Source organism: Larimichthys crocea, chromosome I (assembly GCF_000972845.2).
Source record: "Larimichthys crocea isolate SSNF chromosome I, L_crocea_2.0, whole genome shotgun sequence".
Classification (NCBI taxonomy): domain Eukaryota; kingdom Metazoa; phylum Chordata; class Actinopteri; family Sciaenidae; genus Larimichthys; species Larimichthys crocea.
In genome coordinates this window covers 32,429,023-32,454,581 of record NC_040011.1, presented here as the reverse complement: position 1 = coordinate 32,454,581, position 25,559 = coordinate 32,429,023, and the positions used below count along the sequence as shown (strand labels likewise).

Sequence of the window (25,559 nt, the reverse complement as noted above, 5' to 3'; positions counted from 1 at the left end):
CTGTCAGTAGAATACCATAAAATGCAACAGTTACATTCATGTGTGTCAATAACATTTATTCATACAGTAGATTATCTTAAGTATGACATAACACACTCGGTATGAATTGCAAAGTTCACACCAGATATTTTTCCTTTTCCAAAATTACATGCCTTGGCACCAGCTGCATTGGTGCTAATACTAACACCAGAGAGCACTGAAGCTCTTTTACAAACAAACAAATATTTTGGTTTGCAACACAGTGCACAGTTCAACTTTGAACACTTAATTTAACATCCAAATTTTGTTTGCAAAGTAAAATAATGACTTTGAACAAAACCAGAAGAGGAACTTCCAAATAAATTACTCAAGTAGTCACACAGCAGTCCTTGCAATACCATAACTCAGAGGGTCATCATCTGATATCTGGCTCTGGTTGATACTAATATAAATAGGAGAGTGTCATCATGTTGTCATCTAAAGTTCATCTTTCTCCTCTCCTTGACAGAAGCACGCTGCTCTCTGGCTGTTCATGTAGGGTCTGCAGCCTAGAGTCCACACTGTGTTGAACAAGGTGTCTGCTACCGTTTCACATGCTGAGGAGAGGAAGTGACAGATAAACAGGAATTGTAGTCAGAATAGAGCAGTATGTACAAATGAAGGCTGCAAATTGAATGCTGTCCCCAAATCACTGATAATTTTATTCCAACTCTTGAATTATTAAAGGTGAAGTTGAGGCTGAATGGTGCTGAAAAATAGTTTGGGCTCAGTAACTGTGCTCTTGGTGAAATAAGGGTTAAAATGTCACTGACCTTCAACTTTTGACACAAAGCCAAGGCTCTTCTTGAGGTCTGAACAGATGCTGTGAAGGCACCAGCGGAACTTGGAGTCGCAGCGGTACTTGTTGGAGCCACAGGTGTCGTAACACATATCCAGCTGATTGCAACACTTGGTCATGGCAGGGATGCCCATGTCCATCTGGCACACAACAAATGTGATTAATGTGTTTAGTATGCAAGCATTGAGGGCTCACAGGAGCTTTGTTTTGCTTTTTGTCATATGTAGACTCCTCTGGACATTTAGGGAGTGTACAAAAAGTAGAGAGTGTAAAAAGAGTCTGTTTTGTCCAGTAAAACTGCAATATTTAATGGTATATTTTACAGTCTTTTACTGTTAGGTTTTGGCAGTTTTTCAGCGTAAAATCTATAGACATTTTAAAATGTATAATAATACACCAACTTTATACATGAAATCAACAGTACTAATATCTGTTGTCCGTATTTATTACTGCCAACCACAGCTGCCAGTTTTTACCGTAAAAACAAGCAGCTTGAATCTTCAATATAAGTTTAGATATAAGGATATTGGGTGTTAAAATGTTTAAAATCAATTTAATTAAATCAAATACAAGTTTTGTCCCTCTTCCCCACACTGATCATTTTTGCACAGTCCCTTATATAGATTCAGCGTTCTATATCAGTATCAGACAGAAGATACATACCCCTTCTGGTACGGGGAGACCAAAGAAGTAAGAGCTACATCCATCGGGTTCTGGCATCTTGAAACCAGGACGGGGAAGAGGAGCTTTACCTGAGAGGGGAAAGAAAACCAAATATCAGATGTTGGTCATGTTTTGCAACAGGCTAATGGAAGTGTCTCACATGGGTTTAATTGTAGATGTTTGCACAAAGGTTCCTTATTTGGTTCATATCCATCCACATGCCATTTGACATGTTTCTTGATCAACTGCGTGAAATCTCTCCTATCATGCTGGGTTCAAAGTCCATTTTCAGGCCATGATAACAAAGATGATAAGTACAAGAAGAAGTCAATCATATTAAGTGTCAAGTATCAGAGCATTCTTCTTGTTGGCTTTAAATTGTTGCATTTCCATACAGGCAATTTCCAAAAAAACATTTCAATTTATAATGTGATATGAACACATTATACATCAGGTACACCTTCAGTTACCTCACTTGCTAACTGGGCAGTGATTTAATCAATATTTTATTTGTATTTTTAATAGTATAGGTATATAGATGGTATAAATATGACTGGATAAATCAGGGCCATCTTGGTTTCAAATGTGAATAAAACTGATTTTTAAATCAGCTTAAGATGAGAATTTGCTTCATTTCTACATCTGGGTATATGAACAGAATTTACAAAGATTGTTTTATGTGAGACTTTTTTACTGTAATCATTGTTCATTTTAATTTAAAGATTACATTGCAAAACATATAACATACAAGAGCCAAAAACATATAGCAGACAATAAACTCTAAACCTTACTAACTGTACAGCATAGTGCTTACTCATCCATTTAACCAACTTACCATATCTACAGCGGTATTGGCACACCCCATCACGTCCACCCATGAACTCCAGCACTGAGTCAAAGTAGCCACCGACTGACTCAAAGCCATTTCTGAGGGAGTTTAGTCCCCAGTCCTCGTTGGCCTCCTCCTGCATGCCATCAGGGGCCTGGCCTGGTGGTACTGCTGCAGCTGGGTCCTCTACATCTTGACTGACAGCAGTGTGGATGAACAGGCCCAACAGGAGCAGAATGGGAGCAAGAAGGGCCCAGCGAATCATCCTGTAGCTCAGTGTGAACACAGAGTTCAGAGAGGAAACACACTGACAGAGGCTCTGCTGAAACTGTCTGCGTGACCTGAACTTTGAGCTAGACTCAGGAACGGCCTCATATGTGGAGGAACAAAGTCCATCCTCTATCTTGTCTTTTTGATATATCTGAGCTTTTATCACCCTCACTGATGAGAACATGCTTGTTCAATGTTCATCAAAGACGATTCAATTACATTTTAATCCCATCTAATTAAGAGTTAATCTTACTTGACAGTAACACAGAGTATCAAACCAGATAGAGTTGTAAAACCTCTATGCTATGCTGCCCTTTTTTTTTAAGTCATTCAATTCGTATTCAAATTTGGTGTTAATTTAAGCAAATGAATGAAAATACGACATCATACCTCCACATCTGGGAACTAGCTCATCATAGCTACTTTTTAGGGAAAAAATGGGTATAATTATAGAGTTACTGGGTATAAATCACCAGATTATTTTCATCATATGACAGGTTTATCTAGGTCAGAGGGGGGGGGGGAGCACTGTGAACTTTGTGCCCTCAGTTAAGCCTAACAGGCAGACCAAACTGTGCTCTAATCATATAAAAATCCCACTAAGAGGCCCATTTTTTTCTTGAGGTATTGTTATTATACAAGTTACAACAGCGTATACCATCAATCTTATTTCTTTAGCTACGTTTTTTGTCAAAAAAATCATTCTTCTCAGTTTTCCATTAAGAATATAGGATGATACATAATGAGATGATTACGTTTGACTCTAATAAGATTTTTTAATGTCTTTATTTACCCAGTCTGTTGTTTTATTAATTTACTTGTTTCCTTATTATTTTTATTCTTAATTATGTTTGTTCTTATTATGTGTTCTTTGTGACCCTGAGGACTTGATGGATGGACAGATTGTTAGATGGATTCTGATTAACAGACAGGAACTTCTTTCTTTCTTTCTTTCTTTCTTTCTTTCTTTCTTTCTTTCTTGGTGTTGTTGTTGCTATCACATACAAAGAGTGTCATTTAATAAACTGCACCAAAGCCTTTATACATGATGTAAGCCAATGTACAATATAACACCTTTCCACTAGGTGGCACTAGCTCTCAGACTACCCTCCCCTTCTGCCCATATTTGGTAGAGTCTAGGGAGGTGACGTCTGGCTGAAACACGGAAGTAGAAGTAAACCACGCTGTGACGTATCCATACGTCCATCCATGAGCAGAGGTCCATGTGAAGCACATTTACTGGACTAAAAGTCAAAGTCGACTTTATTTTGGCACCGCAGGCTTTGAGAGAGGAGCAGGTTAGGATTGAGAAGAAGATGAAGTAGAAGACTTTATGTGTATTTATATTTGTGTCCTCACGAGCATCCCGGTGTATGCAGGTGTCCGCAGAAAAGTTTGTTTTTGTACTTTATCTTTTGACTCTGACGTTGGCAGCAGTGGCGAGTTTTTTTTCCCCCACAAGTACAAACAAATGTCTAATGACGAGTGAAATAAAATGGCCTTCGCAAACCTGTTTAAGGGACTGTCTCCTGTGGTAGAAGATGTAAAGAGTCCCGCTCAGCCAGTCTCTACACTCAGGTATGTAACCACAGGTGAGGAGCACGTCTTCATTAAACACCGTCATGTGTATACTTACTGCGCACTCGCTTTTTGTTTGATAGGAACCAGACTGATGGTAAAAGAGACACTGACAGAAAGAGGAAGACACAGTGTGAGCAGCCTGGCCATTATGGAAAGGTGAGCTGAACCATTATGTTAAATGTATTACATCACATATTTAATATGTCCTTGTTCTGGCATGTAGTGACATATTGTGCTAGCTGCAACACTATATAATTTAAATGCACTCAGTTTGCAGTTCATGTGATATAGCCAACAAGTAACGCAAATGCAGTCTAATACACTGCAATAAACCCCATGAAGTTGTAACGTTTAGTTTTTGTTGTTTAACTCTTGTCTAATGCACAGGAAAATAAAATCAAGCAAAAGAAAAGGTTGGTCCTGCACACTGGCGGTGCACTTTGTTAGAGATGCTACAGCTACATTTTGATTGTGGACCTTTATGTCAGGCATCAAATTCACAATATGAAGCAATCACATCTCTGTGCTAAAGCCAAATCAAAAACACCTGAGGCAATTATAGCATCAATGACTGGAAAAAAAGAAAAATCCTTAAAATGAGACTACATATACCAAGATCCATAGTGTACATATTAAAGAGGGCAGAAGGATTAGATGGGTGATTACGTTCTATATTCATTTTAGATTGATATGATAATTAGTAAAGTGTATAGTTGAACCCACTGTCAAAAATCTATATGGTACATAAGGTAAAGGATCATGCATGTAATATAGTAAAGATACATTTATTGATAATTGTGCAAAATGTCCTTGTCAGTTTGCCTCCTGGCTACTTGGGCAACTGACAATGGGCAATGGGATGGGGGAAGATTTAAAAAATAACCATTCGGTCATGTTTAGTCATGCATAAACTGTAAGCATCTTCATAACCTTAAAGAAAAACAAATCCTATCATAAATGTAGTGCTCCAGAAATCTATTAATGGAGACTAGGAAATAAAATCAATTACTAATAACAAAATATGATATACAAATATGAAATATGAGTCTGATATTGCACACACCTTTAATTATTGTTGTGTCAGTAATATAAGTGTTTTGGACAAAATATAGCCCCACAAACAAAAGTTTAATCGGTACCTCTTTAAGAGAGCAGCAGTGTTGTGTTTACATGCATTCATTTAATCCAGGTCTACCTGCAACTGTGTGAAGTTATATGGGGTTTGTGCTGCTTGTCTGCACAGCATGAATTTGTATTTATGGACTTGCCAAGCCTATGATCAGTCTTACACTAGACTATTAACATCTACATTTCCTTAACATTTAATTTCTTGCATTTTCTTTCCACAGAAGCAACTTCACCAAGCCCAGGCAGCTAGAGCTACATTTGGTAGCTTCCACATGCATAATACTGGTAGTGAACATGGGTTCACCAGAGAAGTGATGCATAGCCACAGCCACAATAACATGGGTCACAAAGGTCAGAATTACAAACCCAAAAATAACAGTCATGTGACAAGAGAGAAACAAGAGCCGAAAAAGAAGTCGGAGTGGCAGAAAAATCAGCATCAACACAAGAATAGAGGAAGAACTGCCTATAAAGGTGGAGGCCATCAGACCAGACCAACCTGGAAAAAAGGTGGAGGGGACAGGAAAAATAAAAATTTTACATGGGTAAGCAAGACACTGTGTAGCCAGGACAGATATCACCCCCAATTTGAATCTGTCCCGTGACCTTTGCTGCATGTTGTACTGTCACAAAATAAACAAGCACAGGGATAGGTTGTAGCAATAAAATGGCATGACACATTGGTATACTTTTTTGTGTTCAACTGTGCCCCCCAATATTATCTTGAAAATCAAACATTGAACTACATCTGCACAAAGTCTGTTACACACATTTAAATTCATTTTGTGTCAAAAGCGATAACTGTTGTTGTTGCACAGTGAACCCTACAGCCTTTTCTGGATCATAACTACAGGTTTATTTCCTTAAGTGTTTTGTGGCTGCCATTTGTAGATGGCTTATTTTCTAAATTAAAAGAGGATTTGTGTGCTGAATGAGGCCAGCTAGTAACACCAAATATTAAATGATTTAGTAACTGCCACTAACAAAGGCTCAAAATGCCACTAAAAATTAGTTCAGGGGGAAAGAAAATGTATTAATCATGTATTAATAGAAGTGTTTGTGAATCTTATTGTTATGCTCTTTTCCTCTCAGGACTTCCAAGTGAAACGTCCAAGGTTCATGACACAGGAGTTCAAGGACCAGAATGTTCTTTTGGTGGATGGACGGTTACTTTGTCGACATTTCCTTTGGGGAAAGTGCATAAAGGCAGGGTATTTTTATAATGTATTTTAATATATTTTCATAAGTCATAAGTCAGTAAATAGTCAAGTAAATTGTCTGATAGAGAAATGTCTTAATCTGTCTTCTGGCTTTTGTTGAGTGTTTTCATGACTCACTCTGTAGTGCCCTAACATTCTTCCCTTTCCTGTATGCAGGGTGACGAGTGCCAACTGGAACATATTGAGGGTTACAATGATCTCTTCAAAGAAGTGTGTAAATACTATGTTCAAGGATGTTGCTCAAAAGGGGAGAGCTGCCCATACATGCACAATATCCTTTGAGTCAACAGCAATAATCTGTACATCTTCCTGTCGTAAACACATTTCAGCGATGAGTGTTGTGCTTCCGTTTGTGAGGCTGATGAATGTCGAATATTTCCTTTACTAAGCTGCACAGTCCTTCCCCTGCAAGTTCTTTCACAGAAAAGGAAAATGTTCTCAAGGAGCAGATTGCAGGTTTTCCCATGAGCCACTTAATGATGTCACTAAGCAACTATTGGATGAGGTGTGTGAAAAGTGGTGTAAAAATTCAGTCATGAATAAAAAAAAAAAAAATGTGTTCACATGTTTTACTTCTTCTCACCGCAGGCATTAAAACGGGACAATGACCTTTATGAACTTGCAAAAAAGGCTGAACAGAAGTCGTCAGAACAGCCAGCGAACACAGACGAGTCTGAGGTTACAGAAGCAATCCCTGATATATTCAAAGAACCTCTCAGGTGTGCATGAACTTACACCTGTCATTGTGATCCTGTCAACATATCAGTGTAATTCTTGCATATAAATGTATCCTATAGTTCATCATCCATACGAGTTGTTCACTTTTATTTTTCAGGCCTAACTTTTACAAAAGTGCAGAGATAAATACTGAGAAGGGCACCTTGTTTTGTCAGACTGAGGAACAGGCTGCCCCTCTACATACATCAGATGCTGCCCAACTTCACAGCCCGCCGTCAACTAACCCTGTTAATGAGGAACCAGTTTGTTATTCAGTTGAAGCAGTGCTTGGACCTCAACGATCCAAACTTTTCACAAGTTTCGTTAGAACTCCAAGGAGTCAAGAGTCCACCTGTCTCTCTTCTTCTGATTGTACTTCAGACTCTGTAAACCAAAGCCAAGTTCCCTACTCTGTTGACGCTGTTCTTCGGTCTTGCAAGGAAAATTCTACTTTTGGCCACTCACCAACTCCTCCTACTGAACAAACTATGTCCTATACCCCAAAAAGTTACTTTGAAGAGATCCACGATCCTCTGTCAAGCTCAGACAACCAAAATAAAAAGGACTTGCGTTTGCTAAATACAAGATATGAAGGAAAAAAATCCCAGGAAAAATGTTTTAAGAGCTTGTCATTTCTGCAAGGGCACACTGGCCTGGCTTCAATGACCTACCAGAATCTTACTCTGACCTCTGGGAATCACATAAAACAAAGTGGGAATTTGCCACAAACCCATAAACCTGCTGAAAGACCTTTGAATGAAATCAAGGAGGAGTTGCATTTGCCTTTGGATATTACAGCAAGCCGTAAAAGTGAAGGTATTCTTCCTTTTGGACCCAGACATCAGACATCTGTTTCCAAACATCCTACACAGTTGAAGCCACACTTCCCTGTTCAGCCACTGGACTCCGAGGCCTCTTTTAAACCTATGTGTCCCTCTTCAGACTTGACAGAGTCAAAAGGTAGAACTGCTGTTCCTGCTGAAACTGTCACTAGCTCCATTAAGTCAAATAGTTCTAAGTCAAACATTGTCAGTTGTTATTTTGCACCCGAACAGCCCATTGAGATCCACCTGCACTCCAAAAAGACGCAATGTAGTCTCACACTTGGCACAGAACATTTTTCCACAGAAACCACAGCAGTGTGCACCAGTAAAATGGCACATTGTGGCGATTTGGCAGTTGGATGTGAAAAGCCACTGAAAAGACCCTTTCATAGCCTTTTCGCAAGCCCTATCGTTGACACTGTGCAGCCTTTAGATGATCCTGTAACAAGTTCCTCTTGTGCTCAAAGCTTAATTCGGTCTTCCTACCCTGTTCCACAGTCTGCAGATTGCAGACTCAATCTTAAACCTGGCAAAGCCTCAGCTAGGTCTTTCCTCAGCCTATTTGCTGCTCCTGTCAGTGCTCCTCCTCTCCCACATATGCAGTCTCAACCCGATTATTCAAGGACTTCCTCTTGTTCAGACCACTCAGTTGATAATTTATCCCATTCATCAGGCATCAGAGCTTTGAATTTAGAAACACCTCTTCCACGCCAAGTCAGAACTGAAGAAATCTCTTATACGCCAAGATCCCCTTGTCTCTCTCCAAATGCTAAAAAAGGAAAAGACCATGTGGTGAATCCCGTCTGTAGCCCTGTGCGTGATTCTGTCAGTGAGATGTCTACCAGTCCACCTCGCTGTGGCAACAGTTCGTCTCCAACCCACGTTCATCAGCAGCAGCCCGACATCTCATCCCACAAAGGTAAGGACGTACCACATGACTACTAGTGTCAAATTTGTACTGCTAAAATATGTTAATGCCTCTCTCATCTTGTTGGATCTGACGTAGCAGCCACTGCAAATTCAGTTCTGAAGACTCTCTTTCTGTGCCTGAGCCCATACCAACAGGATGGAAAGCAACAGGACAGTATTCAGATCAGTGTCCCTACTGGTATGCTGTTCATTCATTCCTGTTAGACTTTTGCATTATTATCCATGTATAAAGTGTTGTCTTCTGTGTAGAATTGAAGACTAATTTGAAGTTGCTTTGATTGCATTTTAGAAAGTGAAAAGAAGGATGAAAGCAGCACAGTCTGTGTGAAGCAACTGCAGAAGAGTCAAAAAAAGGATAGACGAAAGAAGAAGCTTGAGGTAGGCATTTTACTATAAAGACAGGACATGAAACATGCAAGCCCACTGGTTCCTTCTTAAGATGTAAATCTTTAAAACTTTAGTCGGTCCACCACTTGGGTCAACAACTATTGGAATCATGATGCCCATGAATTTTGGTGGTCCCCTGATGTCAAGAAATTTCCTCAATTTTCCTCTGAAATTTGAGAAACTACAAACAATTGGAGTGCAAATGCCTTGCACTCCAATTGGACGAATCAGTGGATATGTCCAATCAACTCTTGGCGTTTAACCGCCTCAGGGCCTCCGATGATCCATATATCTGCCACTTTTGTAATTACTCAGGAGGCAGAAGAAGCAGTATAGCCAACATATTAAGAATGGGTCATATGAGGCATTGGATACACACAATACTTGATAGTAAGGTCAATTCTAGATTTTGTTTTTTTCATGGAATTTGTTGATAATAGGAAAACTTTTGCTAGCTTTATCATTTAAACAAACTTTGGATGTTGTTGGGGTTAATTTTTGGAATTTTCAGTGGCCTGATGAGACTGTCGAGCTCTATAGTAAGTTGTGTTCTATCCTTCCTTTCTCTGGATAGTGTGTGCTTTCGTTGTGCCTCTTTTTCCTGATTTGCAGTAATTCTTTATCATTTCCGCTCTTCCGATGCAAGATTCCCACAGACAGTCCACTGAGAAAATAGTTTCAAGAGAGCACCAGCCTCCTCAAATCTCCTTGGAGGGAACAGGTGTATCGACATCGTCCAGAAATGACTGAGCCTCAGATGAGACAGACTGGCACCCACAACTTGTCATTTAAACCAGTGGCACCACTGATGCAGCGTCAGTTGAAGGAAAGGCAGCCACACCACTCAAGGACCTCTTTACGACTTTAGACACCGCTGTTTTCCACGTTAAGTTTGGAATTACTTCTGTGTGAAAACACAGAAATAATATGCATTAATTTTGCCTTGGTAACCACTCATGGGGGTGCACATATTTTCTCATACTTAAATGCTGTTGGATTCTGTGTATGTGTATGTAATTTTTTGTGCTGTCTTTCTGACTTAATTTTTTCAACATTAAAATATTTTTTATATATACAGCATAAAACAAAGTCTTTGTTAATTGGTATCAAAAATGAAAACTAGAAGGGCACCCAAAGAGCGCAGGCCTCTGCCTTTGCAGTGATTTATTCTAAGTTGAGTTACGACACACCATCTATTTTAATTACGACGGATTCGCAAATGTGTGATAGGTTCAGTTCATGTTGCCATAGACACCACTGGTTAAATTTACCTACCTTGCAATCTTAATGAAAGTAAAAGATAATTTGTGTATTTATTATGTGATTTGGATGCTACACCAAAAACATACTTAGCGGAGGTAATAATGTCCAACGTGATCTCCGTTATTCACCCATTAAGAAATTGTAAATAATGAATCAGTGGCCAACACTGAATAAAATGTAATGGTGTTGACTTATTTACTCCTTTTCTCATCGTGACCTCACAAGCAGTTATAGATAATGTATGTATTAAATATGGCTCTGTTCTTTGTTTACCCGTTGCCAAGGTGAATCATAGTCTCTGGGCCATCAATTCTGTTTTTGTATTCCTCATGCACACACTTACCTCAGAGTGAACATACAGTTGAAACCAGAATTTTACATACACTGTATAAAAAGACACATATTCTTTTTTTCTCACTGTCTGACATGAAATCAGACTATCACTTTTCCTGTTCTAGGTCCGCTAGGATAACAAAAATTATTTCTATTTGCTAAATGGCAGAATAATGAGAGAAGGATTTTTTAGACAATTTTTTATTACTTTCTTCAAAGTCAGAAGTTTACGTACACTAAGATTACTATGCCTTTAAACAATTTGGGAAAGCCCAGATGATGATGTCATGTGTTTGGAAGCTTCTGATAGATTTATTGACAACATTTGAGTTAATTAGAGACACACCTGTGGATGTATTTTAAGGCACACCTGAAACACACTGCTTCTTTGTGTAACATCATGGGAAAGTCAAAAGAAATCAGCCAAGATATCAGAAAGAGAATTGTGGACTTGCACAAGTCTGTTTCATCCTTGGGTGCAATTTCCAGATGCCTGAAGGTGCCACATTCATCTGTTCAAACAATTATACGCAAGTATAAACACCATGGGAATGTCCAGTCATCATACCGCTCAGGAAGGAGACTGGTTCTGTGTCCCAGAGATGAACGTGCTTTGGTCTGAAATGTGCACATCAACCCAGGAACAAAAGCAAAAGACCTTGTGAAGATGTTGGCTGAAGCTGGCAAGAGTGTGTCATTATCCACAGTGAAACGAGTACTGTACCGACATGGGCTGAAAGGCTACTCTGCCAGGGAGAAGCCATTACTCCAAAAGAAACATAAAAAAGCCAGATTACAGTTTGCAAATGCACACAGGGACAAAGACCTTAATTTTTGGAGACATGTCCTGTAGTCTGACGAAACTAAAATCGAACTGTTTGGCCACAATGACCATCGTTACGTTTGGAGGGAAAAGGGGGAAGCTTGCAAGCCTGAGAACACCATCCCAACTGTGAAATACGGGGGTGGCAGCATCATGTTGTGGGGTTGTTTTGCTGCAGGAGGGACTGGTGCACTTCACAAAATAGATGGCATCATGAGGAAAGAACAGTATGTGGAAATACTGAAGCAACATCTCAAGACATCAGCCAGGAATTTAAAGCTTGGGCGCAAATGGGTCTTCCAAATGGACAATGACCCGAAGCATACTGCTAAACTGGTTACAAAGTTGCATAAGGATAGCAAAGTCAATGTTTTGCTGTGACCATCACAAAGCCCTGATCTCAATCCTATTGAAAATTTATGGGCAGAGCTGAAAAGGCATGTGCGAGCAAGGCGGCCTACAAACTTGGTTCCGGTTCTGTCAGGAGGAATGGGCCAAAATTCCTGCCAACTATTGTGAGAAGCTTGTGAATGGATATCCAAAACGTTCGGCCCAAGTCATACAGTTTAAAGGCAATGGTACCAAATACTAATGAAATGTATGTAAACTTCTGACTTTGAAGAAAGTATTAAAAAATTGTCTAAAAAAATCCTTCATTTATTATTCTGGCATTTAGCAAATAGAAATAATTTTGGTAATCCAAGCGGACCTAGAACAGGAAAAGTGATTGTCTGATTTCATGTCAGACAGTGAGAAAAAAAGCATATGTGTCTTTTTATACAGTGTATGTAAACTTCTGGTTTCAACTGTATTCAGCTGTTCTCTGAAACCAGAAATGGGTTTCCCATCCCAGGATTAATCAAGTCAGAATTTAGGGTCTGAGTCAGAGTTTGTTAAACCTGCTGCATTGGATCTCTGGACTCCCAGGTTATCAAACCTGCACCATGTGTTTTCTATCTTTACCTTTCTACAGCTTGCAGCCCCTCTGCGTGGTTGTCTTTTGGTTTGCACTTTGAACACCATAGCACATTAAGCACACCTCCATTGCTTTGACCACTCACCTACATATTCCATTTGAGTTGACTTTAGTTTAGTTTAAATAGATTACTCCTGCTTTAAGTAAATATCTTGCATAGACTGAACCCTTGTGGCATTACCTTTTCCATGAAAACGCATAAATATATCGGGCAACACCGAGTTTTAAGCCTGGATGTGTGCTGGTTTATACAGTAAAGCAAAATAAAGAGTACTCACGTATTTCCTTTTCATGCCATTTGTTGTCTAGTACAAAAGTTACAACAAATATATGTATCTATGAATGTTTGTAATATACACTGATTATACATGATTACAATGATGAGCAGCAGTAAATTAACAAGCAGTAAATTGTAGTAGGAGGAGGAGTACTGTACTCAAACAATTGCCCTCATCTGTACAGTATACATACAACAGCAACAATATACTCATTATTTTCCACTTAATTTTAAACAAATTCTGGTTTTAATCAGAGTAATTTCAGTCCTGGCTCATTCTTTGTTCTTCATGCTTCTCTCCTGCTGTCAGATGTGCATACTTACATCTACCTCAAGTTCAACAATACAGGTTCTCAACTTTACTCTTGAAAGGGAACCTGTAAAAGATGTATAGTTATAGAGGTTTTCAATGTAAACAAGTGTTTTATAAAAATATATATGTCTTGGTATCTTTTGATATCAATGGAAAAACAAAGATGGAGATTCTGAAGATACAAACATAGACTTATTGCAGCCTCCTGCTGTAGTCACTGTGCATACCTCAACAACAGCCTCCCTCTTGCTGTCCATGTTCAGGACGGCACTCGCGCTCTCACTGTCAACTTGGAAGAAGTTTAGACTGATGCTGACGGGTGATACTGTGTCATCCACAAAATTCTGCAAGAAAAAAAGTCATCTACATATTCCTGAAGCTGTAATGTTGATGAGTCTGTACCATAAAGACGTGTTCAACTATAGCTTCTAAAGGAAATTCATTATCTACAGGTGATGGTGGATGTATGGAAAGATAGATAATAGACAGGTGATATATTCCTCTGAAAACTCTCCATACCGGCATGTAGATGGAGTGGTTGAAGCAGGTGTCTTTATCACTCAGTTTGCAGGTCGAAGTTAGATTCCAAGCTTTCTCATCAGTTTGACTGAAGAAACCTCGATGTGTTTGTTTCATTGGATCCACATTGAGTGTGTAGGAGATGATTAATCCAGAGCTTGTTGATCCTGAAAATAACATCCAAATAGATTAAATCAGGCAGAAACACACATTGATCATGTGAGCAGCATCAGCAGCTGTTCTTTGATCACATTTGGGTCTTAGGGTTAAAATGATTGGGGTGGGGATGGGAAGCTGAATGTTGTTATATTTCATTTTTATAGAAAAATTAAGTATGTGCTTGCTAGCACCAGGCTGAAAAAGCCAACCCAATCCATTATCACTCTTGTGTTTGGTTGGGTGTACACATATACACCACTGCAGCAATGTGAGATGTTAGACTACTGGAGTTTAGATAAAATATGATTTATGGTCATTTGCGTGCAGTCCCTTATTGGGTAAGGTTCTTACCCTGTTTCCTATTTGTTGTTTCTACCATCTCAAAGCAGACTGTTAAGGTAACCATTGGTAAATTTTCAATTCTCTCAGTGCTTATCCTCTCAGGTTGAAAAGACAGATGAGGCTTGACTTTAAAGACTGGCCTGGAACTGAGAGACATTGATTTTAGACACATCATTATGGTACACTAATACATAAATGAAAGGTTAACAAGCAACATTTCGGGTTTGTGTTGTACATAAAGTACTTACACTCACATACAGTATCCATACCTTAAGACAACAGCCGTACCCAGTGATCGAACCACAATATCTGGGAGTCCATTCTCTCCAAGGTCAATGTCCCCATCAATGGTATATCCAAAGAATCTCAGCTCAGGTTTTATTTTCTGTCCCATGATCCTCTGGAATAACAGTGTTTGGTGGACGTCATGCTTTGGCATTTTTGAAACAGAACAGCAAAACTGTGCTTGATATTCAGGGGTGACCTATATGCATAGCTTACCTGGGGGAATACATGGCACCAGGATGGCTGATGGCAGTGGTTCTCAAACTTTTTACACTGTATACCAAGGTTCTCCAAGTACCACCATTGAGCAATGTTAAAATACAGTATTTTAACATTGCATTTAACCAATGGTGGCTGACCCCATTCAACTATAAACAGTTCATGCAGGAGGCAGGTTTAAATACTCTAGTTCCCGTTTGTAGCCATAATTGCAGTGTTTCAGAACTTTTCATTTTGGCTCCACTTACTTTTTTCCCAGTTTAATTCATATTAAACAAATAGGCGTGATGTATGTGCACACTTGAACGGTACTACCTAGCAGGCTTACATTGAAACAAAATAATACAAGAAAAAACGAATAAGTTGTAAATGACATTTCAGCAATATTATAGTTATTTTCATTTGAATTTTATGAGTACTTTCACACATACTTTTAAATTAAATTATTTGAATTTAAAATCAACTGAATTTTCAATTGCTTTGCTTACCACCAGAGGGAGAATCACTGCACTATGGGAAGAAGGCAAGCTAGTTGAAGCAGTGTGTGCTTTGGAAACCTTCATGTGAATGCTGCTTTGACTCCACCTGAACATCATTGCAGACCATGTAACAATAGAAACAGTATTCCCTGATGGTAGTGGCCTCTTTCAACAGGATAATGCAGCCTGCCACAAAGTTCAGAAATGGTTTGAGCAACTCAACACAAGATCGAGGTTTTGACCTGGCCTCCACATTCTCCAGATCTCAACCTCCTTAGCAACTGTTGCTAACATCTTGGTGCCAGATACCACCACACATCTTCAAAGGTCTAGAAGAGTCAATCCCTTAGGGCTGTTTTGATGGCAAAAGAGAGACCTACAAATATTAGGTAGGTGGTCATAATGTTTTGGAAATCTCATGTTTTCTCATTTTGGGGGATAACGATAAAAATGTTGATAATGTCAGGATTTTTTTGACACTTAAACTTTAAACAACAAACCACTGAAACCCTCAAAGGCCGCCTACACAGATTCTCAACCATCCATAAACTCAAAGCACTTTCTGATACCCCTCACCTTCTGTTGCTGCTCTATTAACGTTGATTCAAACCATTCTTCTCCATTGTTACCTCTTTTTCCTCAACATGTTAATTTTCTTCAATAGGAACATAATAGGAACGGTTGCCTCTTTGGCCCAGTCACCACACTTCTTCCATTCGGTCTCAGTACAGATCCCTAGGTATGGTTTATCATGTTTCAATGCACCTATGTGTTTATGTGAGGCTATGTACAGATTTTCTTAAAAGACAATAAAGAATCTAGCTCTCTCACCTGACTGAAAGTGCTGCGTATCCCACTGTGTCCGTCACCAAGGAAGATGTACACAGCCCCACTGTTATCATCCTCAAGGGGGGCTCCAACTGCAACATCTCGGAGACCATCTCCATTTAGATCCGCAAGACTGGCTATGGCGCTGCCAAATCTTCCCACTGAAGGTGCCGTTATATTCAGTACACTTTCCAGTAACATCTGTGGAAATAAGAATGCAAGTTTATAGATTATGAAAATGAATGCATTAATTAACCTCTCTGTAACCTCATTAAAGTAGCTGTGAGCGTGATCCCACCTCATCAGTCAGTCTGTAGATGTATATGTGGCCTTCCCTTCTCCGTTTAGGACAGGAAAACCGTGGAGCTCCCACCAACAGGAAATCTGTGTTACCATCTAAGTTGATATCTACTGGGCATAGCTCTGCACCAAAGTGGGAACCAGGCTGAAAGTATGTGGGATACAAATGAGTATTTGCATTATTTTAGTTAAGATACATTACCTTAATCATGTCAAAAGACCTACATGTATGTATTAAGTCTAGTCTCGATAAGGATATCTTCTCAGAAAGATTTCCTATTTCTGTCTTCATGTCAGGGCTTTGTCTTTGTCCCACTTGATATTCCTCTGGAGCCACAGGCACAGGATCATGAACCATCTACCATCTATGACACATTACATCACATCTTATTACTTTATGAGGATGAGATGTATTTTCTAAATCCTGGCAACTCAAATCCCCTTTGTTCAGACTGTTTTCTAAGTATTTCCATGCATATTTTTCTCTCTCTCCCCCCACATTTTAAAACATAGTTGGCTCAACAAAACATCACCTTAACTGCCCTGTTTTAGATGGCTATTAAAATATGTAATATATATGTAACACAGTTACCAACCTGTTCCCCATTAATTCTTTGGGCTGCAATCCAGTTCTCACAATTGTGCCTGAAAAGTGTGACCTGTCCAAATCTTGGTGCACCCGTGAAATATAGACGAACAGAATCCTTCTCTCCAACAGAGGTAAAGTATCCTGTAACAGTGTTGGGCATATATAAAATGATATATTTAGACCCATCGTTGAGGTTGGAAACTGGTACTTACTGACCGGCAATTTACTGAAGCATGTTTTTTTGTCTAGCATCAATATTGCAAATTAAAAAAAGAATTATTTGAAAGAAGAGATTCAGAATCTGAAATTAGATAAATAACTTTATATTGTGTACCCATGTAGTCCATCTGCATGTCTGGATAGTTTCTTTTCAATTGTTTTTGTTTTTCTTCAAGAATCTTTTGGATAAAACGACGCCCGCTGTTAGATCCCACTGAACCCAGAATCAAGGTATCCTGTGGACAGAAATATACAGGTCTGTTTAAAGACACTATTAACCTGCACATGTATGGTTAGCAAGCCCTGTGAAGTTTTGACTTTACTCACCTTGTGGAAGACAGCACTGAATCCACTCTGAGACATTTCATTTGTCAGAGCCACTTTGCCATCTATATAAATAAAGTATATAGTATATAAATGAAGTATATGAATATATAACATAAAGACCATTTCATGTTAATATTCCAGGGGCACACAAACATTATTGTACAAAGAGGTAAAAAAAAAAAAACATCATTGAACATCACCTTTAAGTTTAGAGATGTGTTTTATAAGGTCTTCTAGTATTCCTGTAAGTCCATCATAGTTCTCAATTTTAAATACATGTTTGTCTTTTGGTTCTGAAGCAAAGAGCCTAAATCTATACAGTGCAGCGTCTTTCACCTGAAACCAGAATGATGTTTGAAATTATGAAGTACCTCCAATGATGCCAACAAGATAAACAACACAATTTTGTAAAATTTTGGACTCAAAACTGAAATCACAAGTACAAGTTGCACTTTAAGGCCGAGCTCAGCTATGATTGTTACAGTATAACTTAAAGACCAAATATGTGAAATGTTCCCATGGGGGTAAAAACATGTCTAAATTATTGTTTTTTATTTGAGAAGTATGACTCTATATCATCTGTATAGAAGTGAACAGAAAAGTTGATCTCTATGACATGTGATTACTTAAGCTGAATAAACAAAGTGATCAACAGAGATCTATCTATTAGAAACACAAGACAGAATAATGATCTTATCACATAACAGCTTACCCCAACGACAAAGCGTATTATGTCTTTTTCATCATATTTCTTAATAATCCCATGTCTGTCTGCATCACTGGGGTCTCCATCTGTGATTATTACCAGAACTTTAGTTGCATTATGAGTTGCGCCTGCTCCTGGGTTTTCAAAGATTTGCTCCCTGAAACAAAAGTACCAACAGCATTTGTAATGGTCAGAATAAACAAGACTCCATCTATGAAAATGTCTCCAACAAATAAGATGTTCATAATCTTACAGTTGTACTGTGCCAGTTCTTGTTATTCATTATATTTTTATGTTATTCAGATGTTCAAGAGTTTGACAACTGTTGAGTAATTAAACTGAACTTACAGCACAAATGTGAGTGCTTTGTGTGTCATGGTGAGTTTCTTCATATGGGGTTCTTTCATGAGTTTATCAAGAGCAGTACCAGCTTGATAGTCATTGAAGTCAAAAACCTTACTGTAATCTGAAGAGAACTGAACTGCTGCAAACTGAAAAAGCAGACAACACAATGCATTAGCATATAACTCTGTGTATATTTGAATGCTGTAAATACTGTAATGTTGCAGTAGTGCACTGACCTTGATTGATGAGCTTGAAAGATTTTTCATTATATCCACTATGAAATCTTTATTTTTGTGGAACTCTTCTTCAGTCATACTCCCGGATCCATCGAATAGAAAGGCGAGGTCCACTGTCTGTTTTTTGCACTCTGTGAAATAGAAAGGCGAGGTCCACTGTCTGTTTTTTGCACTCTGTGAAAATTTGTAAAGAATATTTAGTGAAGACAAAAACATTGAGAATAATACACTACAAGAAGGTGGATGCTATGATCACAGAGTGTGAGACGTTAACACTCTCTAAATGTCTTTACCTTGGAAATTAGGTGTGATAGAGGAGTCTGGCTGTAGAGGAGCTGTCATCTTGTAACACACGCTGTTCAAATAGGAGTTGTCATAACATTCATGGGCTACACTTGGACTGCAAACCTAGATCAGAACATAAAAAGAGAAAGAAATTTGATTGATTGTATTGAATTGTTTTGCACTGTCACGGTGTCTAGGAGGAAATGTATTTTTGATTTTATTTAACTCAGTGAGCTTTGTGATTTTCTTGCAGTGAATTGGGAGAGTGTGGAGTCTTCAGCTATAGACAGTACGTATTTGCGAGTGAAATGTTTGACAATAACATCTGTGCTATGCATATAAACATACCATGAATACAAAAAAAATACAATATTAAGCTACAGCATAAATTATGACTGAATCGTAATGGTCATTCAATTTCATTAGTCAGTAAGTCAGCATCTTTGTTCGCTTGTTGAAGGTTGTGAGGAATTGTGGAGATTATTGGTTTGTTAAAATGAAATTGGATTGAAATTATTATTGGCGAAGTGTAGGATTTATGTGTACTGTGTTTAATAAACGCGCTGTTTGTCGCCACCTGGAGTGTTCGCTTGTCAATCTGTCTCTGGGCCGCTCGGGCAACTGACACGTTTGATTTTATCTGGAACTTTGGGATCTGTACCATTAAAATCATTTGTGGTTACTATCAGTTTTTATTTCTTAAGTTCAATTGTCCCATTGTATCAAACATCACCATTTTTTTCCTTCAGTTTACACTTTTAATCACTGTTGATATTTAACAGATTTTTGCCTAAGTTAAGTTTTTTAACACAGTTAAGTTCTTCACCTATGCCATGGCAGATAAGTAAGACATAATAGTACAACAAAGGTGTGGTGTACCACGTAACCTAACTTAAATCAAAGTGTATAATATTTTACTTTTTATAAACATGATCAAATATTGGCTTGCACCGATAGCATGCCCTGTAATGACTACCTATAGTTATGGGTAAAAGATGCATATTATGAAAATGGCCAGATTTTGTCTTATTACTTTTACTCACCTTGTGGAAGACAGCACTCAATCCACTCTGAGACATTTCAGTAGTGATGTCCTCTACCAGAGCTATATTTGAATAAATATAAATATTAGCATTTCTGTTCTGTTAAAAACATTTTTTTTGTTTGTTTGTTTTAATTTATTTATGTTTCTACTTATTTACTGTAAAAAACAATTGAACATCACCTTTAAGTTTAAAGATTTGTTTTATATGGTCTTCTAGTATTCCTGTGAGTCCCTCGTAGTTCTCAATTTTAAATACATGTTTGTCTTTTGGTTCTGAAGCAAAGAGCCTTAATCTATACAGTGCAGCGTCTTTCACCTGAAACCAGAATGATGTTTGAAATTATGAAGTACCTCCAATGATGCCAACAAGATAAACAACACAATTTTGTAAAATTTTAGACTCAAAACTGGACACTGTTACACTTCAACGCTGAGCTCAGCTATGATTATTACAGTATAATTTAAAGACCAAATATTTTAAATGTTCCCATGCAGGTAAAAACATTTTTGACTATGTAACTGTACAGAAATGAACAGATGGGTTACAACAGTTGATCTCTGAGGTACACGACATGTGATTACTTAGTAAACAAAGTGATCAACAGAGATCTATCTATTGGAAACATAAGACAGAATAATGAGACATGTATATCACATAACAGCTTACCCCAATGACAAAGCGTATTATGTCTTTTTCATCATATTTCTTAATAATCCCATGTCTGTCTGCATCACTGGGGTCTCCATCTGTGATTATTACCAGAACTTTAGTTGCATTAGGAGTTGCGCCTGCTTCTGGGTTTTCAAAGATTTGCTCCCTGAAACAAAAGTACCAACAACATTTGTAATGGTCAGAATAAACAAAACTCCATCTATGAAAATGTCTCCAACAAATAAGATGTTCATAATCTTACAGTTGTACTCTGCCAGTTCTTGTTATTCATTATATTTTTATGTTATTCAGATGTTCAAGAGTTTGACAACTGTTGAGTAATTAAACTGAACTTACAGCACAAATTTGAGTGCTCTGTGTGTGTTGGTGAGTTTCATCATATGGGGTTCTTTCATGAGTTTATCAAGAGCAGTACCAGCTTGATAGTCATTGAAGTCAAAAACCTTACTGTAATCTGAAGAGAACTGAACTGCTGCAAACTGAAAAAGCAGACAACACAATGCATTAGCATATAACATTGTGTATATTTGAATGCTGAGAATACTGTAATGTTGCAGTAGTGCATTGACCTTGATTGATGAGCTTGAAAGATTTTTCATTATATCCACTATGAAATCTTTACTTTTGTGGAACTCTTCTTGAGTCATACTCCCGGATCCATCGAATAGAAAGACGAGGTCCACTGTCTGTTTTGTAATGTCTAAAAAACACAGTGTGTGTGAAAATTTGTAAAGAATATTTAGTGAAGACAAAAACATTAAGAATAATACAAGAAGGTGGATGCTATGATCACAGAGCTTGAGACGTTTACACTCTCTAAATGTCTTTACCTTGGAAATTAGGTGTGACAGAGGAATCTGGCTGTAGAGGAGCTGTCATCTTGTAACACACGCTGTTCAAATAGGAGTTGTCATAACATTCATGGACTACACTTGGACTGCAAACCTAGATCAGAACATGAGAGGAGAAAGAAATTTGATCAATCAAATGTAATTGTCTAGATCAGAACTTTGAAAAATGTCACAGAGAAAGTGTATTTTTTTATTTTATGTAACACTTTGTTTCTTACAGTGAATAGGGAGAGTGTGGAGTCTTCAGCTATCGACAGTCCAAAGTGCTTGACTGGTGTTCTCTTGTTTGTGAGAGAAATGTCTGTAACAATAATTTCTGATTATTAGTACTTATAGTACTGATTTTGTACTATTCATAAAAAAACCCTTTCATAAATACCATAAATACAATAATACAAACAGAAACATGACTGAATCCAAATGTTCCAATAGTTTTGAACTAAAAAGGCCATGAGGTTCAGGTTGCCAATGCAGATAGTTTAGTTTAGTTTAGTTTAGTTTAGTTTGGTTTAGTTACTGTTATAATAATAATAATAATAATATAATCATAATAATAATAATAATAATATTTGTTCAAGAATGGACCCCTGTGAGACCCCACAAAGTAGTCTTTGTTGGAATAGCAACCTTAACACAAGCAAACTGTCTTCTTTTTTAAATCCTCTGGTACATTGCCAGCAAAAATGTAAGCAAGTGGCTGCAATATTGACTGTTTGACAAGAGACGCAGAAATACTATAACTGGTACTACTGTGTGACAAGGTATGCAACAATTCTGTTGTGGACCATCAACAGACAAACAAAATTATATAGTGCTTTCATTTTATATTTTATACAGATGTATGACAAATGAAAGGAAATCTTCAGGAAACTTCACAAAATATGCAAATACTTCCATACAGGTAACATGGGGTCATCCAATGACTTGATGTCAAATCACATACAATGGTCTTGGCAATGATTTTAACCCATGTGTAAGACAGTCCCCCCTACCATCATCAACAAAACACCAAAATGAGGGAATATTTTCTAGGACTTGTGTTCATCCCTCCAGTACACTTAGAAAGTCTCTTAGATAGACAAGGAGTGCTGAAGCTGTCCAACACTTTATTCTTCATCACCCATCTGTAAATCTGAAACTCCATATTATTCTGATTAGTTTCTTTCTATTTACATACCTGGCATAATTAAGCACTGGTGAGTTTGGTTTAGATTAGATTTGCATAGTTCTTCGTTTGGCTGCTGGGCTTCAGTGCTGAGTATTCTGTGGATGATGTCACCAACTTTAGCAGGAGCCAGAATCATAAGTGATTTGTATGCACAAAAACATAAATACAGCATTCATGAGGCAGTTCATGATCTGACAAAAAGTTGAGTTTTTTGAGTTTTGAATCTACAGAGCTTTATGTATCTGTGTCCTGGTATAAATTAAGTGGCACTCTCTGTGGTTGTAAAGTGAAGCCAATGCAAGAGTTTTTTTTATAAAACTCACCCCTTCAAATTATATTGGGGATTAAAGTTATGCATAATTAGGTGCGTGGTCACTTTTGGATAAGTGGGGAGATGATGGAGGCAGGACTGCCAAAATAGCAGCATCCAGTGCCACCACACACTGATTCACGGCTCTTGTGTGTGAAGTCAGGGAGACTACATCCATATTATATACAGTCTATGGTATAAATATACAATCTGTGTCTGAATGTCACCTGATCACATCTTTGAATATACACCTGTTATGTGTTCTCGTTATCATGATTCTGCCTGAATCGTGATTGGATCTCCATATACAGATTAGATAACCTGAACTGATGAACAGCAATCATGGTAAGTCTGAGGTCAAGAAGAATTAAGCTACTGTATGGGGTCTGCTTATTTATTCCCTTTGCTGATGAAGGGGGTCATCTTTACCTTCTTCCCTGCTTGACATAGCAAGCAGAGATGAAGTTAAGTGACCTTTGAACTTATTTTTTTATGGATTATATTGACTGAACCATGTGTTGACCTAGACAGACATTTTAAGATTTCTACTGGACTACAAAAATGGTCAAATCAAGAGTAACATGAATAATAATAGGTACTTACCCAGTGTTCTTGATCGACTTGATTCGAAGCACTTTGTTTGCAAAGAAATCTTTCTGATCTATGGTATTGATGTTGGAGGGATTTGTGTCGATGTTGAAAGCCAAAGATATGCAGATGGCTGCAATTTAGGAAAAAATTACCATGTTTAACATGTTCAACAACAATTGGCGCCATACTTATGCTGATTTAAGTACCACCATTAGGGTGTTAGGGAGTTAAAGCAATGACCATGAAACATAATTTTCCTGGTTCCTGTAAGTGTCAGACACAGTGTGTCAGGGACTCCTTCTATCTCTCTATGTATAAATATGTATATATATACAGTATATATATCTTATATAACTTCAGGGAGTTATATAGAAAGATCATTATGAAATCAACATCAACCAAAAAGAGGTGCAGTATTTCCAATCATGACTGACCCACAGATGATAGATGATGAGACAACTACATAACTATGCATTTTGAGTGTAGTATTCTTTATTTACTTCATCCAATGCTAAAATTGGTCAACTATCATCTGAAAATTCAATGTGCAGAACATTACTGAATCAGAGTGGATTTAGAAGTTGGTATACCCATGACAACTCTAAAATATGTAGGTACACTCCATATACCTGTCTACCCATACCCTGCATGTCACTCCTTTAGATAATGTTGCTGTGTTTTTATGTTCCAGTGACTGGAAGCAAATACTGTGAGTAGTGCCAGGAAGAGATAATACTCAAGGCTATTTGGATAAAACAAACAGACCTTTAGAGCGCTCATTATTTTGCTGTCTCATCACACGTTGGACCATGACCTTGTGTTTTTTTATTATTTTAACAAAAAATTAGTAAAACATGAGAGGTTACAAAAGGCAAACTGAGAGAAAAAAAGATTCAATCGTGCAAAATCTGTAAGAAAAATTACATGTAGGCATGAATATTACCCATGAAACCCCTAAAAAGTTTGTTGCCCCTACTAGCCTGAGTTACACTGGATCTTAGGGTTCAGCCATTACATGGTCTAGAAGTCAACACACATTTACATGAGAAAAACATGATGTATAAATATATATGATAATATGCTGCTTAGCTGGATTCAGTATTCCTGAATCCTGTCTCTCTTGGGTTTGAACTTTTTTCCTTCTGCCGCCAGTCTTTTGAATAAGAATTAACACACTCTGTACTTCGAGTACAGACATCAGATTTGTCAATAACCCAAACTGTTGAACTGTTACCCAAAATGTAGTCTCACTCTTTGCTCAAACATATAAAGCATCCGTATCTATTTGGTTTTGTAAATAATATTGTTTGTGTTCTTACCAACAGCCATCGTGTAGGTGAGCCACCCTATGCAATGCATCTTTTCCGTTAGTCTTCTTCAGACTAAGGGACAATATGAAAATGGCTACAGGGGAAGGATGGGTCAGAAAAGGGGGGCCAGCATAAGGTAAGGGACTCAGACTTATTTGGGAGGAGAGAGGATGGCCTTGAACTTTTTGGTAAGCGGTATTTATAATTCCATCAGTTCAATACCAGCACAAATGCAATGATCGAATTGAGTCACTCAGCAACAACAACAAAAAAAAGAATTCTCACTTATTTTAACAGCATCAATTACATCCACAATCCTACCCTCACTATTGAAGCTGAAACAAACCACACTAATATGCAATTTATCTGTTTTTGTCAGTCTCACACAAAGAAAACACACAAACAAAAATACATATTTTTAC

General features: G+C 37.9%; 3 protein-coding genes across 4 annotated transcripts; 1 reads left to right on the top strand and 2 right to left on the bottom strand.

The window, feature by feature from the left end:
* Positions 1–38: 38 nt before the first annotated feature.
* LOC104920393 (group XIIB secretory phospholipase A2-like protein) lies at positions 39–2,695 on the bottom strand. The gene is made up of 4 exons (XM_010732652.3): positions 2,316–2,695; positions 1,481–1,569; positions 792–957; positions 39–575 (listed from the first exon to the last, which is right to left on the bottom strand). Exons 1-4 carry the CDS (start codon positions 2,572–2,574, stop codon positions 457–459), a joined length of 633 nt encoding a protein of 210 aa, XP_010730954.2. The 5' UTR covers positions 2,575–2,695; the 3' UTR covers positions 39–456.
* Positions 2,696–3,569: 874 nt separating this feature from the next.
* LOC104920394 (uncharacterized) lies at positions 3,570–11,018 on the top strand. 2 transcript variants are annotated; one of them, XM_019266113.2, is made up of 11 exons: positions 3,570–4,157; positions 4,241–4,316; positions 5,510–5,833; positions 6,381–6,494; positions 6,665–6,779; positions 6,904–7,013; positions 7,097–7,227; positions 7,344–8,968; positions 9,059–9,157; positions 9,269–9,357; positions 10,013–11,018. In XM_019266113.2, the coding sequence occupies exons 1-11, from the start codon at positions 4,075–4,077 to the stop codon at positions 10,040–10,042; spliced, it is 2,796 nt and encodes a 931-aa protein (XP_019121658.1). In that variant the 5' UTR covers positions 3,570–4,074; the 3' UTR covers positions 10,043–11,018. The 2 variants fall into 2 exon arrangements, with proteins under 2 accessions (XP_019121658.1, XP_019121657.1); XM_019266112.2 differs by having other exon boundaries at positions 3,574–4,157; positions 9,056–9,157; positions 10,013–11,017.
* A 2,024-nt stretch (positions 11,019–13,042) lies between these two features.
* Positions 13,043–25,237, bottom strand: LOC104920396 (integrin alpha-L). The gene is made up of 25 exons (XM_019266152.2): positions 25,147–25,237; positions 23,840–23,957; positions 22,936–23,021; positions 21,977–22,059; positions 21,738–21,852; positions 21,477–21,607; positions 21,244–21,386; positions 20,902–21,052; positions 20,415–20,550; positions 20,233–20,294; positions 19,198–19,312; positions 18,905–19,035; positions 18,672–18,814; positions 18,330–18,480; positions 17,818–17,953; positions 17,618–17,679; positions 17,406–17,526; positions 17,079–17,212; positions 16,481–16,627; positions 16,186–16,383; positions 14,641–14,771; positions 14,381–14,517; positions 13,871–14,037; positions 13,579–13,695; positions 13,043–13,415 (listed from the first exon to the last, which is right to left on the bottom strand). Exons 1-25 carry the CDS (start codon positions 25,184–25,186, stop codon positions 13,398–13,400), a joined length of 2,973 nt encoding a protein of 990 aa, XP_019121697.2. The 5' UTR covers positions 25,187–25,237; the 3' UTR covers positions 13,043–13,397.
* Positions 25,238–25,559: the final 322 nt, after the last annotated feature.

What these genes read in the sequence shown, in the direction of transcription:
- LOC104920393 (XM_010732652.3), bottom strand. Translation starts at nt 2,574, where the DNA reads ATGATTCGCTGGGCCCTTCTTGCTCCCATTCTGCTCCTGTTGGGCCTG. An exon ending in GTCTCCCCGTACCAGAAGGG is followed by an intron (nt 958 to 1,480) that starts GTATGTATCTTC and finishes GTTGTGTGCCAG; the next exon opens with ATGGACATGGGCATCCCTGC. An exon ending in CTTTGTGTCAAAAGTTGAAG is followed by an intron (nt 576 to 791) that starts GTCAGTGACATT and finishes TCCTCTCCTCAG; the next exon opens with CATGTGAAACGGTAGCAGAC.
- LOC104920396 (XM_019266152.2), bottom strand. Translation starts at nt 25,186, where the DNA reads ATGCATTGCATAGGGTGGCTCACCTACACGATGGCTGTTG. An exon ending in CCACACTCTCCCTATTCACT is followed by an intron (nt 21,853 to 21,976) that starts GTAAGAAACAAA and finishes GTTCTGATCTAG; the next exon opens with GTTTGCAGTCCAAGTGTAGT. An exon ending in ACAAATCTTTAAACTTAAAG is followed by an intron (nt 20,295 to 20,414) that starts GTGATGTTCAAT and finishes ATTCAAATATAG; the next exon opens with CTCTGGTAGAGGACATCACT.
- LOC104920394 (XM_019266112.2), top strand. Translation starts at nt 4,075, where the DNA reads ATGGCCTTCGCAAACCTGTTTAAGGGACTGTCTCCTGTGGTAGAAGAT. An exon ending in GAGCTGCCCATACATGCACA is followed by an intron (nt 6,780 to 6,903) that starts ATATCCTTTGAG and finishes ACTAAGCTGCAC; the next exon opens with AGTCCTTCCCCTGCAAGTTC. An exon ending in CTAAGCAACTATTGGATGAG is followed by an intron (nt 7,014 to 7,096) that starts GTGTGTGAAAAG and finishes TTCTCACCGCAG; the next exon opens with GCATTAAAACGGGACAATGA.